The 12,895-nt window shown below is 38.1% G+C and overlaps 2 protein-coding genes across 2 annotated transcripts; both read right to left on the reverse strand.

Moving 5' to 3' along the window:
• Nucleotides 1–1,715: 1,715 nt before the first annotated feature.
• LOC112168875 (NAC domain-containing protein 2) lies at nucleotides 1,716–3,597 on the reverse strand. Its single transcript, XM_024305798.2, has 3 exons — nucleotides 3,330–3,597; nucleotides 2,956–3,230; nucleotides 1,716–2,484 (listed from the first exon to the last, which is right to left on the reverse strand). The coding sequence occupies exons 1-3, from the start codon at nucleotides 3,490–3,492 to the stop codon at nucleotides 2,053–2,055; spliced, it is 870 nt and encodes a 289-aa protein (XP_024161566.1). The 5' UTR covers nucleotides 3,493–3,597; the 3' UTR covers nucleotides 1,716–2,052.
• A 7,824-nt stretch (nucleotides 3,598–11,421) lies between these two features.
• Nucleotides 11,422–12,755, reverse strand: LOC112168877 (E3 ubiquitin ligase BIG BROTHER-related). The gene is made up of 2 exons (XM_024305801.2): nucleotides 12,438–12,755; nucleotides 11,422–12,245 (listed from the first exon to the last, which is right to left on the reverse strand). Exon 2 carries the CDS (start codon nucleotides 12,203–12,205, stop codon nucleotides 11,546–11,548), a length of 660 nt encoding a protein of 219 aa, XP_024161569.1. The 5' UTR covers nucleotides 12,206–12,245; nucleotides 12,438–12,755; the 3' UTR covers nucleotides 11,422–11,545.
• Between the last annotated feature and the right edge of the window lie 140 nt (nucleotides 12,756–12,895).

The raw sequence follows: 12,895 nt of genomic DNA on the forward strand, positions 1-12,895 counted from the left end.
GTGACCAATCTCCTCCTCCCCGCAAGCCTGATGCCGACCACGATCGTTGACCACAACTTATCCCGAAAGAACTAAACCGGACTCGACCACCGTCTAGCCCGAGATCGAAATCTCGTCCTCCTTTGTCAGGAAAACGACACCAGAGCGCCCTGCTGCAGATCAGAACCAAGAGACGCTGCCGCATTGCTCACGAAACCTAGGTTTAGGTTTCGGAATTGCTCGGTATGATATATATGTTGAACGCATATTAGTGAGAGAAAACAAAATAAATCCTCTTATGATTTATGACCTAAATCTAAGTCAATCAATTATATTTGAAAAAAAAAACTAGCATTTAAAAAAAAAAACTAAAAATATTTAAATAATTAATCATTGGTACAAACAATACAGAAAAAAAATAAACATTAAAAAAACAAGTGATTTTTTTTTTAGAATAAAAACAAATGATTTTTTCATTTTTTTTGCACAGCTAAAATAGAAAAAAAAAACATAATAGTTCATGGCATTTTCTTATTGATTAGACATTAATTTTTAAAACTCAAGTTTGATTAAGAAATGTATATTTAGTTAAAATTTATAGAGTGATTGAATAATTGATATGGCTAAATTTTTTATTTTAAAGACAATTAATAATTTGTTTGCAAATTATATGAGTGAGGTTATTTGAGGAAATTTAGTGAGGTTTAGTGAGTAAATTTAGTATTTGAAAATTTGATAAGAGGTGTAAAAAGCATAGAGGTCAAGTGAGTAAATTTGGAAGTTCCAATAGAAAAACTCTAAATTTTTTTCATAAACAACAATGTTAATATTACATAAGGTAAAACCGCTAACTGACATAACTAAACCATCTTAAATTAGATCGAATTAAACTTATTTTTTTTTGACCAATTGTCTAAAATGCCTAAACCGATAATTTTGGCATAGAAATAATTTGGAGTTAAAATTAATCCAACTCAATCTGTGTGCAGTCTTACTAATTCCAGGCCTATGAAAATTACCGAAGGATTGGTTTTCTTTCAACCAACAAAACCATACCCAAAGGTGATGTGGAAACTCATAGAAAAATTTGTTTGTTGTGTGAGACTTATGCTAGATTGGATGAAAGCCCAACCAAACTTAAAATTTGGGCCAGAATTTTAAAATAAGCAAATTGAGTTACAAGACTAAGAGTAAAGACGGTGAAATGAGCATGGAGTTGCAAGAATTCATACATTCAGACCTTAAAAAAAAAAAAACAAAGGGCAATTCACAAATTCTGACTATGGGTTTGGCCTACAAAACTAAACATTTAAACCTAGCACCACAATATCACTCTTTTACATTTCAGCCCAGTTGGCTTTGCATTTATTCTTCTTTCTCCTTTTCTTTTCCCTTTTGCAAGTCCATTTCAACAACCAAGTTCTATCTGTCATCGAAAAAAAGAACCAAGTTCTATCTCAAAAAATTAAAAAATTGAAAGTTCACAACCAAGTTCAAGCAAAATATGTGGTTGACATAAGCATAAGACTTGTCAAATTATTCACAAGACTAATCTTTTTTTTTTTTTTTTTGGTGATTCATAAAACAAGCTTATCATGAGTTCATGACATCTCATCCTTATCCTTTGTGAAAAACTTGGTGAGTCAATCTATTGAATTCAATAAATATGAAGTAGATGCAATATGCATCTTTTTTTTTCTTTTTTTAAGAAAAACACATTAATTCACATTCACTACTATATGAAAAAGATAGAAACAAATATTAGAATTTATAAGGGAACCTTCAAAATCACCAATGTGAACAACACATCTATATCTATATGTACATGCTGCACACATACTAGGATTTTATTAACCCCCCTCTACACCCCTCCCCCTGATCAACGGCCCCAAATCACTCCTGGATCCAAATGCTGGACCCCGCAAGCGAAGCCCCAATCGTACCCCATCAAAGTCTAAACGTCTAAATCAACGCACTAGAACTCGCAGAAGGCACACTCATTGACTTGGGTCTCCTGTTGCCGTCTAATTCAACCGAAGTGCGTCGGGACCCAACCAAATCTAACCGTCCACATCAATAGGGCTTCTGCAGGTACATGAAAATATCCTGCAGCGGCGACATCTGATTCCCACCCTGAAACTGCGCCCCGAACCCCCCGTTTTCCACGGTGGCATCCCCGTAATTGTAAGGAAAATCAAGGGCCTTCTCCCACTCCTTCCACTTGGGCTCGCTCTGCACCTCGCTTGTGAACTCCGGCGACACCACCTGCTCCGAGCAGCTCGAGTCCGTGTGCAGCCGGGGCACCGAATCCGAGTTGTCAAAGTACACGTACTCACTCGGGCGCGTGGCCGCCACCGCCGGCGGTGGTGGGCACGCCATCAGATTCTCCGGCTTCACGTCCTCGAATTCCGACCCGCCGCTCACCGCCTTCCGACTAATCAGCGGCTGTTGCTTCTCCGCCGTCCCCTTTTTGTTGTATATGCGGCACAGAACCCAATCGTCCAACTGTAAAATTAATCAAAAATGATTAGATACTAATCACAATTAGTTCAAGAAATCCCGACCACAAATTAAGCTCCCTAGATAAAATATCAGTCTTATCTTTCAAGCACGAAAACGATGGAAATGGAATAATTTCTAGACGTAGAAATTAATAATTTACAATCAACCATGCCAGCGTGCTTCTGTCCCCATCAAGAAAAAGAATTTATGGATTTTTACCCAAAATGGAGAATTAATAACCCAAATAAATTCATAATTAGGTTAAATCTCAACCGTTCACACTATGGCCGCCAATTGCCAAATCATTAACAAGGACAGGTGCGGGTCCTGGATGAAGTCGGCAATGGAACATTTTGGGAATATTGATTATGTTAAAAAAGTACGATTGGGACGACGTCGTGTCATGCGTCATGCAAACAAACAATTTTATAATGGCGATTATGCCCATAGATTATCGAGGAGATTGATTATTACCCTTAAGCTGTTTCTCTTGCGAGGCGTTCGATCCACGTCGGCGAGGCGATACTCATGCATGATCCAATTGGTCTTCTCTCCTCTCGGGGCTTTTCCGGCGTAGAATACCAAAGCCTTTTTAATCCCGACCGGCTTCGGAAGCCCGATCGGCTTATCGGCTCCGGTCGCCTTCCAGTACCCTCTCCCGGCAGCCCGGTTCGGCCTCGAACCGTTCGGGTATTTCCGGTCCCTCGGCGAAAAGAAATACCACTCCTTCTCTCCGTACAGAGCCAAACCTGCAAATCAAGAATCGATTAATAAAAAAGATAATCGGAGAACTTCAATTCCGGGATTAAATTGTGAGAATGATAAATAAATATTAAAAAAAAAATTACCAGGTAGCTCCCAGGGGTCGTATTTGTACAGATCGATTTCGGCGATGATAGGAACAGAGATTGGTTGGGACTGGCATTTCCGGCAGAGGTAGTGCTTGACGAGCTCTTCGTCGGTGGGGTGGAACCGGAAGCCTGGGGGTAACTGTAACTCCGAGGAAGACATTTTTCACCGCGATGGGGTTCTTACTCTCTCTCTATTTGGCAGTAACTCGACTCTCTTTCTGGGGCTAAGCAAGTTACTGGGCGCTTGAAACTTAAAACTTAAGGGAGAGCGACGAATATATAGGGGGGAGGGGAGGGACACGTGGCTGAAGGAACCGGTGGGTTCTAGAATACACGTGGGCGATAACGTTTTTCTCTAAGGAGTGGTGTGGGTGCTGACCGCAGCCGGACACGTGTCGAGCGGTGAAGTTCGGTGCGGACGTGTCGAAATGCTCATGTGGGGGTGGGATGTAGTCACTGCTTACGTAACCGGATTTGGACGGGCTCGCGGGGCGGTCTGGACCGGACTGAATTTGGTGGCCTAGGGATCCGTTTCGTAGTCGGCGGGTCTGGTCAAGTAAGCTGACATATTTCACGGTGGAATCGAGTGTGCACGTCAGCATTGTCGCCTTACACGTGTGGTGCGATTTGTCAGCTGCTGAATGCGATCGATTAATATTCAACAGAAAAAGTATATTTATTTTATGGAAAATGCGGAAAATTACAATGGCGTTTTATTATTTTACACAAAATGAATGGTGTCTTAATTCTTTTTATGTCGTCCATATGTTATCTGTGATTTCTAGGTTAAGTAAATGTATCATACATGCACAAGCTTAATGTTTCATTAATTTTTTATGACTAAGCAATTACCTAATTTTCGGTCAATGATATCCACTGATTTAATCAAGATTATTTGATTGAAAATTACATGATCATGTTCTGGTTGTACCGTGAGTAAGATATAGATAACTTAATTAACTTTATATATAGATAACTTAATTAAAGTTAATTCTGCATGAAATGTTTTCAACCAGTTTGAAAAGATTAGCTTAATATCTTAACTTTAAATCTCAAATTCTACAAACAAAAATTGAAATTATTTAGTTAGAAGGTTGTTAACATGAGCAACTTTAGTTCTGCAAAGCAAATTATTTAGTTGCCTCGTAATTATTTATTCTCTTTTTAATTTAATCAACAGAAAATTATACGAAAAATAAAATAAAAATGATAGGTGAACCACATTTTTGGATACCACCTGCATCTCATATTAGGTGACAGCTGATGTGACACAACCACATTATTTAATAAAATTCTATGATAGATTAGTTTTTCTGCTACTTCAGATGTCATGTAAGGTGAAATGCAGGTGATACTTAGAAAAATAGTTAATTTAACGTTACTCAAAATAAAATAAACAAACAATTATTGAGTGCAGATGTGTTTTATACATACATTGAGGGATATATATATATATATATATATATATATATATATATATATAAGTTTCGGTGCATTGTATATCTCCTAGTTTCTCACTACCGTTCTTTTCTTTTTAAATTCAATAAGCTTTTCCGAAAAAGAAAAGAAAAAAATAATTGTTTTCTTTATTGCTCTTTTCTCTTTTAGCCACGACGACGTCGTAGACTAGACACGGAGGTCGGGGACCAGGGAAGGAACGAGGAAACGTTCAGCAAAATCCACGCTCACTTTTCAGTGATTCTCTCGAAAAGTCTTTGTCCGGTTCGAAACAGACGCACACGAAAACATCAGAAAAGGCGTGGATTCATTAGCCCCTCCATACGTGGCCGCATCCGACCCGGTTTTCGGTGGCCGTTATTGCGCCAACTCCGAGCTAATTAGTAACTTTCCCCTCTCCCTTCTGATGGATAAGTCCGGCCACGTCAGCCCTGACTCAAAAGCTTCAGTCTCTGGAGCTATCTCGACACGTCGACTACCGGAAAGCGACGTCGATATAAATATGGACGTATTGCCCTAACGAGTTACGACCATGCATTACTGGCATGGGTTGTTTATTATCGTTTGCTTGGCTACACTTAGGACCCTAAGTTGGGTTAGGCTGATCTTATCTCTTGGTTAACTATATGCTTTGTCTTAATCTATGGTTACTTGTGGTGGGAGAGGTCGGAGATTGATGGTCAAGACTGGTTGAGTGGTGGTTGATCCGACTCCGATCGACCATTAATTGTTCTTTCTCTGTTTCCAGATTATGGTTTTCTTGAGTGAGTGTGTTAATGCTTTGACATTGAGTTGCTTGCTATATTTACGTGGGTTTCTAACTATGAAAGAGCATATGCGGTATCAATGGCAACAACCCTTTCGTATATAGCCTTGTATTAGTTGTTAATTGCTATCGACGTAAAAGCATATTAATATAGACATAGGGTTCTGTGAAAGATATAGATATAGACATATAGAGGTAAGGTGCTAAGGGGTGCATTATTCTTCATGGTATTATTTTGCAATGTAGTTCAAAATTTTGTTTCATTATGTGTGTCTCTATCCAAAGTATTGCATATGAAAATGAGGGAACACAGTGTAACCATTTGGACAACAGTGAAATCATTTATTGGGAGGAGGAAATTATAAGATGCTTACTTTCCATGTTTGTTTCCCAGAATCTGGGCATTGGGAAAGGAAAGTGTTTCCTTTCCTGCGTTTGGGACAGCCAAAGGAAGGGAAATTGGTTCCCAAAGCAAAGGAAAAAGTGGAGGAAATTGGTTCCTCCCCCTCCCCTAAGGATTCACTTTCCCAATGGAAAGGAAAATGATTCCTTTCCTTTCCACCAACCAAACAGGGGTAGCGCTCGTTTGGTTCACAGAAGGGAAATAGATTCCCTTGTCTTTCCCGTGGGAAAGGGAAACTAAAGTTCTTGTCACATTTCCTTTCCTGTGTTTGGTAAAGCAGGGAAAGTATCCAGAAAAGATCATTTGATTTCCCTTCCGATGTTTGGTTGGTGCAGGAAAGGAAAGGAAAAATATAACAATGTTTCAATAATACCCTTATATTTTAAAATAAAAACAACCTGGAATGAATTTTTAACACTACCAAAGGGTACTCAAGCAATTAATATTATGGTATTATTGTCCAAAATTATTGCAATTAATGCTGGGAAATGGGATGAGAAACTCAATCCCATGAAGTTTGAGTGGAATGAGTTTACTCCCAACTTTCCCCCTATGTCAGGAAAGCATTTCCGGATTTTGTGGTTACCAAACAAAGGAAATGAATAACTTTCCTTTCTCAAGTCCTAAAACAAACTAGGCCAGTGAAATTTCACGTTCTTTTAACTAATTCAAATACAGTCATATATATATATATATATATATATATGTATGTATGGTGCTGCTAGCTATTCGCACACCCATTTTTTCTATTCACACACCCTCTCTATTATCTATTATCTATTACTTTGATTTAATTTTTTTTACGAAGTACCCTAACTACCCTCCCTTGCAATTCTGTTTATTTTTCTTTTTTCTTTTTTTCTTTTTGGCAAGTCAATCATCCCAAAATCTTAAACCCTTATTTTCCCGCAGACACAAATTGCTTCAGGTCTCTTTGCAATTTTCTCTTTTCTTTTCCATCAAAAACTTCTCTAGCATAGTCATTCTATCTCTCTAACGTGATGCTTTGAAGTTTAATTATGGTAGAACAAATAACTTTAGACCCATCTTTGGAGAAAATTCTACATCTGATTTGCAATAGAGACATGGAAGATATGAGTGTAGTGATCATTCGAGCCCCTATTCATCATTCCTGATAAGATTCTACTCAAATTATTTGGTGTATTTCAATTCATCTCTCTCCGCTAAAAAAATCAATTTCTCAGCAATTCGGTGGATTGGGAGCTTTAAATGTGAGCGTTCTATTCGTCTTAGTATGATTTTGGTATGGCTTACTTGCTAATCATGGTTTTTACTTGAGTTGATTGATAATTTTGAAATTGTTGACGCTTTGATTTCATTTTGACATCAGTCATATCATCACTCTGCATAATGCTTTGTCACTGGGAATGGTATCTTAAATCAATGTTGCTTAATCGGATGTGAGAGGTTTTAGATCTCCGTTAGTTTAGGTGATATGCTTATAGCTTTGTTCAGTTTTATATAGCAATCATGACATACCTAAATCCCCAAAATCAGTTACATCATGATTTTTCATCTAAGCCCTAAATGTTGCCACACTAATTGCAGAATTTTTGACAGATTACACTTCGACTTGCCCAACATTTTTTTTTCTAACTCAGCAATGACATGCATGAGAAAAAAAATTAGTTTATTGTATAATGAATTAATGATGTTTAATTCATGGTTGACTTGCCAAATAGAAAAAAGAAAAAAGAAAAAGAAATATAATTACAAGAGAGAGTAGTTAGGGTAATTTATAAAAAAAATGAGAAATGATCATTTACCTAATTTCAACAACAAAATTGCACACTTGCTCCACCAACAGTTTTTTAACCCCATTTACCCAAAACACTCTAATGGATTATTTCCCTACTACCCAATTAATTCTTTTTTTATTCTTTTTATTTATTTTTGGGACTTTTTTGCCCTCTCCTTCTTTCTCACTTAGAGAGAAAAGTCATCCTCCACCTTACTGTGCTCCGGCGACTAATGGCCGGCAGCGGACTCTGGCGATCGGTGACAGGAATCCGGCGACCGGTGATCGAAATCCGGAGATCAATTACCGGAATCCGGCGATTGGTGACCGGATTCTGGCATCTAATTTTATTACCCCCCAATAATACCCAGTAATCATATTATTGCTCCCTAATCAACATATTATTGTGCCCCCCCCCCCCCAGTAACAAGTTTATTAGGGATCAATAATTAATGAAAAATGAAGATGTTTACAATTTTGAAAGTCTTTATAGGTTTATCCAAATAAATAATCTTATCATTGTGCTGTAATAATCTTATTATTGCCCAATAATCTTATTATTGGCCCTTAATAATCGTATTATTGACCCGCAATAGACATATATAACTCCTCAATAGAACCTTTTTTTTTTTTTTTTTCATTCTTCTTTCCTTCCTTATAACCCTTCTGCTCATAGTATCCCCAAAAAATAATAATAAAGTGCTCTGGGCACCCACCAAAGTGTGAGACAGGCTCTTTTTTCGCCTGTGCTTCCCCGGTAGCGATTTGGAGGCTGGGGTATCTGGGACGAGGGGATCGATGGGATGGTAGAGCAGAGAGTGAATCACACCCAAGCCCTCGCCGGAATCCGAATCAGACTCACCGGCCACCGAGTCCGCTCGCTCCTCAAGTCCTTCGATCCGTTGTGGAGTCCGACTCCACCATCAACAGTTTGCCACCGGCGTCAATTATCTGGTCCGCGTCGAGTTCAGGGCTGTCGACGACGTAGAGTGGCGTCGCGGGTTCGGGGGTGGACTGGAGTTGATGGGATCGTCGTGACGTTGCTTGGCTCGGCCAATTTGACCCGATTTGGGTTGGATCAGATCAGAATTTTTCGATCTGCATCTGGGCTTTTGATTCCGGCATGGGGAAGGGAATGATTGGACAGGGTGACGTTTTTCCTCTGCGTGGAGGGGATGGAACGAGGTGGACGACGATCCGGCGAGGAGAGAAGGAAAGTCTCCGGTGAGGGGGGACGAGAGAGAGAGAGAGAGAGAGAGAGAGAGAGAGAGAGAGAGAGAGAGAGAGAGAGAGAGAGAGAGAGAGAGAGAGAGAGAGAGAGAGATGTAATTTATGAATTAAAATATGGGCAAAACTGTTAATGGATGTTACATTGGGTAAATGAGGTTAAAAAACTGTTGGTGGAGCAAGTGAGCAATTTTGTTGTTGAAATTGGATAAATGATCATTTCCTCTTTTTTTTTTAATGATCATTTCCTCTTTTTTTTTTTTCTCTGTTCATCGAATTACGTGAGTAAACATGCCAATGTTGCTCTCGTTTTCCACTCATTTCCTAATTTGCACGAGCAAATAAAAAGAACAAGGCATCAAGTATCAAGTCCACTTAACCAAGAAATTTAAGGTTGCTTTGCCTAAAAGGAGAAACATGGCTTCTTTTCAACTGTAAAGTAAGTGGTGTGATCATTAATCAGTCTCCAAATTAATCAACGCTTAGTAAAAACTTTCCACACTAATCTAAGAGAAACAGAAGCATTTTGTCTGGGGTGTGAAACCAGAGGAAGAATGTGGGTGACTAATATCTAATCACGATCCTAAAATTACTATAATCTAAACATTACTTTAAGCACAAGTGAACTAGCACAGAGAAACTTTGGTCCTAGTTTCTAAATTTATGTGGGTCAAGAAACTGGGGCAAAGTGACCAAGTGAAATGAACACGTTTTTAATCGATCCTTTTTTGTCAAAATATTGACTACAGCTACCCTAATGACAAAAGGGTCACAAATCCAAAGGGGCCGCACTCAAAAGTCAGCCGCCTATTTGTCCCATTCTTCATTCTCTTCCACACCTCCAAAGATATAGTCACAAACTCTGTGCAGGGGTTAATCCCTAGATTAATATTTTGAAATCTTTTTGTTAATGGTGGCCGCCGGAAATTGACAACTTGCCCACGTTGTTTTTGCAGCTTGAGAATTGATAGAACCATATTCTGGGGTAGGCATTATGCGCCATTTGAACAACTTGGCTTTCAAGGGTTGTGCTGTTTTCACGTGAATTCTGAAAGCTAATTAAGATCATAAAGTCTAGAAATGAATCTTGTATCTTATAAGTTAAAAAGTGTTTGATCATCGGTTGTTCGGTTACCCATCTACCATTGTATAAAATTGATAAATATATCAATGCAAAATTTTTGACAGTATGTTAATATATGAGATACATACAATTATTAATTTTAGTATTTATTAACTCAATCAAGAACATATTTTAGTTTGATGAAGATTTTATTCACATTAACGAGACTTTTCTAGTTACCTTATGAGTTATCGAAGCGGTAACATGAGTCCTCAAAGTGGTATAGATTTGCAAGAAATTAAGGTTTTAAACTATTGTTATATGCTTACAAAAATTAAGGTTTTGACCGGTAAATTTCAAGTAACAAATAGAATTTATGTGCATGATTGATTATTAATCACTGATGTTAACAACAATTAAAACACTATACTGATTGCAAATCAAATCACTGATGTTGATAAACTTCATCAAATAGTGAGAGTGATACAAATCAGAATAATCGTTACTTGTCCCTGTAACACTCATAAACTCTAGAAATAAACAAAGCTTATTGTCAATTTCGTATTCCTGTATGTTTCGTCTTTATATATGAAATATATTTGTTAAGCGCTAAAGTGTGCACCACAAAGGACAAGAACTTCACACTACTCTATATGAATATTGTATTACCATTCCAATTTATATACATTAAACTAAATTTATTTCCCATCGGGTTGTCAAATTAGTCCGTGTCCAGTTAAGGTTTTTTAGATCTGTTTTGGCATGTTGCCTGGGGACAAGATAAGACCTGCCCCAAGACTACCGAGACTTTGAGACTAAGAAACTGAGACCACCAATGGCAGCTGCGCTATGCTAAAGGCGGCGCCTTAGAACTTTCAAACTTTGAAAAGTTTGATTTTTTTTCCCTCAGAGACTTCTCCGCCTTGTTTGTGCCATCGTGTGGTTTTGATAATTAAAATTCTTTAATTTTGGTATTTGTTTATGTTCTTGGTGGACAAGGTAAGAAGGCTGCTTTGACAAATTGACATCTAACTTGCTCCTTTCCTTGCTCTTCAAGATATGATATGTTTTCTTCTTTAACTTATCTTAAAGCATGCACTAGCAGGCTGTAAAATTTGGTGGTTTCTGGCGCTTTGGCTCCTCATCTATGTTGCATTAATTGTGCTTGCTCTTTTGGAAAATCTTTTCCTCAGAAATATTTTATCCAAACACATTGTCGTAAACAATTAAAAAAACAAGCACTTAAAATCAAGGGAAGAAACTCCAGTATGGGGAGGATTCTATTTGCCTTTTAACGACCCATCATTGTTGTGAGTGATTACATGTAGCTTATGAGAGAATAGATTATAGAAGCTTTCCTCATTAGCCTAGGAAATTATACTAGGCTGCGTGGTGTTGTCTGTACAAATATTGTAGGTAAAGTATAAGCTATCATTTTTATTTTTTGCATAGGGTGAGGAACAGACATCTTGTACATACATTAACAAGTATACAATCAGAGCCAATAAATAATGAAATTCATAATCCTAACAGACAGCTATACAATTTTGGTTTTGGATGATGATGATGATGATGAAACTTCTGTGCTGCAAATAGGGCAACACTTTTTAATCTGAAGCCAGTTGCTTATACACTCCAAATGATAATGGTGTTCACAAGGCAATGCAGCCAAAGCCTCACCATCTTCATACTCATACTGACATACAACACACTTATCAATAATGCTATTCTTGCTCTGATAAATTGGAGATAATTTGTATGTGTGGGGATGCAAACATGTAGAAATTTCATTGCTGGGCAGACCTCTTTTCTCTTCCCCTATGAACTCTCCAAGTGCTAACAATTCCTCATAAGTTAGTTCATCCACGTCCAGATCACCAAAGTCATCTTCCTCCATTTCTTGGTCACTGTCGCTTCCATTATCGTCACTGAGAAGATCAAAGAAATCAGCATCATCTTGATGATAGAATTCCTCAGAGGAAGAAGTACCATCGTCGACATCATGAATTTGATCATCATCATCTTCTTCTTCATCTTCTTCTTCGCTTTCACTTTCAATTGTTTCGAGCAACCTGTATGCGTGCTCTTGTTCGTGCATAGTCATGGCTAGGATGAAATCCGAGCTGACTTGGTTGAGCTCGGAGAAAGGGATTAAGCTCCGCGGATCTGATTGCTTGCTCTCTTCTTCTCCCTCCATTGGAAACTATGATGATCAATCTGTTGCAGCAGCACAGTGCCTGTAACACAATTCGTTTCAGGTATATGAGGGAAATATGGAGGTATTACTTTATGAGGTTTCTTTAGAGAAGAGGTAAACTTCCATGGCAAGCAATGGGAAACCATTTATCCTGGATTTCAGTATTCCAAGATTCTTAGTTCAAAGTCTTCTGCAATCGAAAATAATCTCCCACAAGTTATTAGTTTATTACCTCTTATTCCAAGATTAAAGTCCTAGGTTAAGACTTGAACCCTACACAATTGCCTATCCTCTAGGCAAAGGCAATCCCATGTCAATTCATCCATGAACACATCCAAAGTTGGTTCATATGATTCGCAGGATGTCAAAAAATATTCTACTCCTAAAACCTAATTCACCTGTCATAGTAGAAAAAGCACGCTATCAGAATTACTGTATTGTTTTTTGTGTAATTGTGCACAAGAAACTCTGATATTGTCTTGGGTCCATTTACACAAATGCAGGCCTGATCCAAAAGAAAGGTGGCTTCTGATTGGGGGAGTCTTTGTCCTATACTACGTAAATCATAGACATGTATAAGCCCGTACACATAAAAAGCTTAAGAGCACTATGAACACCGTGTTAAATTAACTACGGCCTACGGCAATAAACCATCTAAACTCCACAAGATCCATATTCAATTTTTCCTGG

The sequence above is a fragment of the Rosa chinensis genome, chromosome 6 (genome assembly GCF_002994745.2).
Source record: "Rosa chinensis cultivar Old Blush chromosome 6, RchiOBHm-V2, whole genome shotgun sequence".
Classification (NCBI taxonomy): domain Eukaryota; kingdom Viridiplantae; phylum Streptophyta; class Magnoliopsida; order Rosales; family Rosaceae; genus Rosa; species Rosa chinensis.

Excerpts from the sequence above, each read along its gene's own strand:
- LOC112168875 (XM_024305798.2), bottom strand. The coding sequence starts at position 3,492 with ATGTCTTCCTCGGAGTTACAGTTACCCCCAGGCTTCCGGTTCCACCCC. Across the intron at positions 3,231-3,329 it reads CGACCCCTGGGAGCTACCTG|GTTTGGCTCTGTACGGAGAG; the intron begins GTAATTTTTTTT and ends CTTGATTTGCAG. Across the intron at positions 2,485-2,955 it reads GCAAGAGAAACAGCTTAAGG|TTGGACGATTGGGTTCTGTG; the intron begins GTAATAATCAAT and ends TTAATTTTACAG.
- LOC112168877 (XM_024305801.2), bottom strand. The coding sequence starts at position 12,205 with ATGGAGGGAGAAGAAGAGAGCAAGCAATCAGATCCGCGGAGCTTAATC.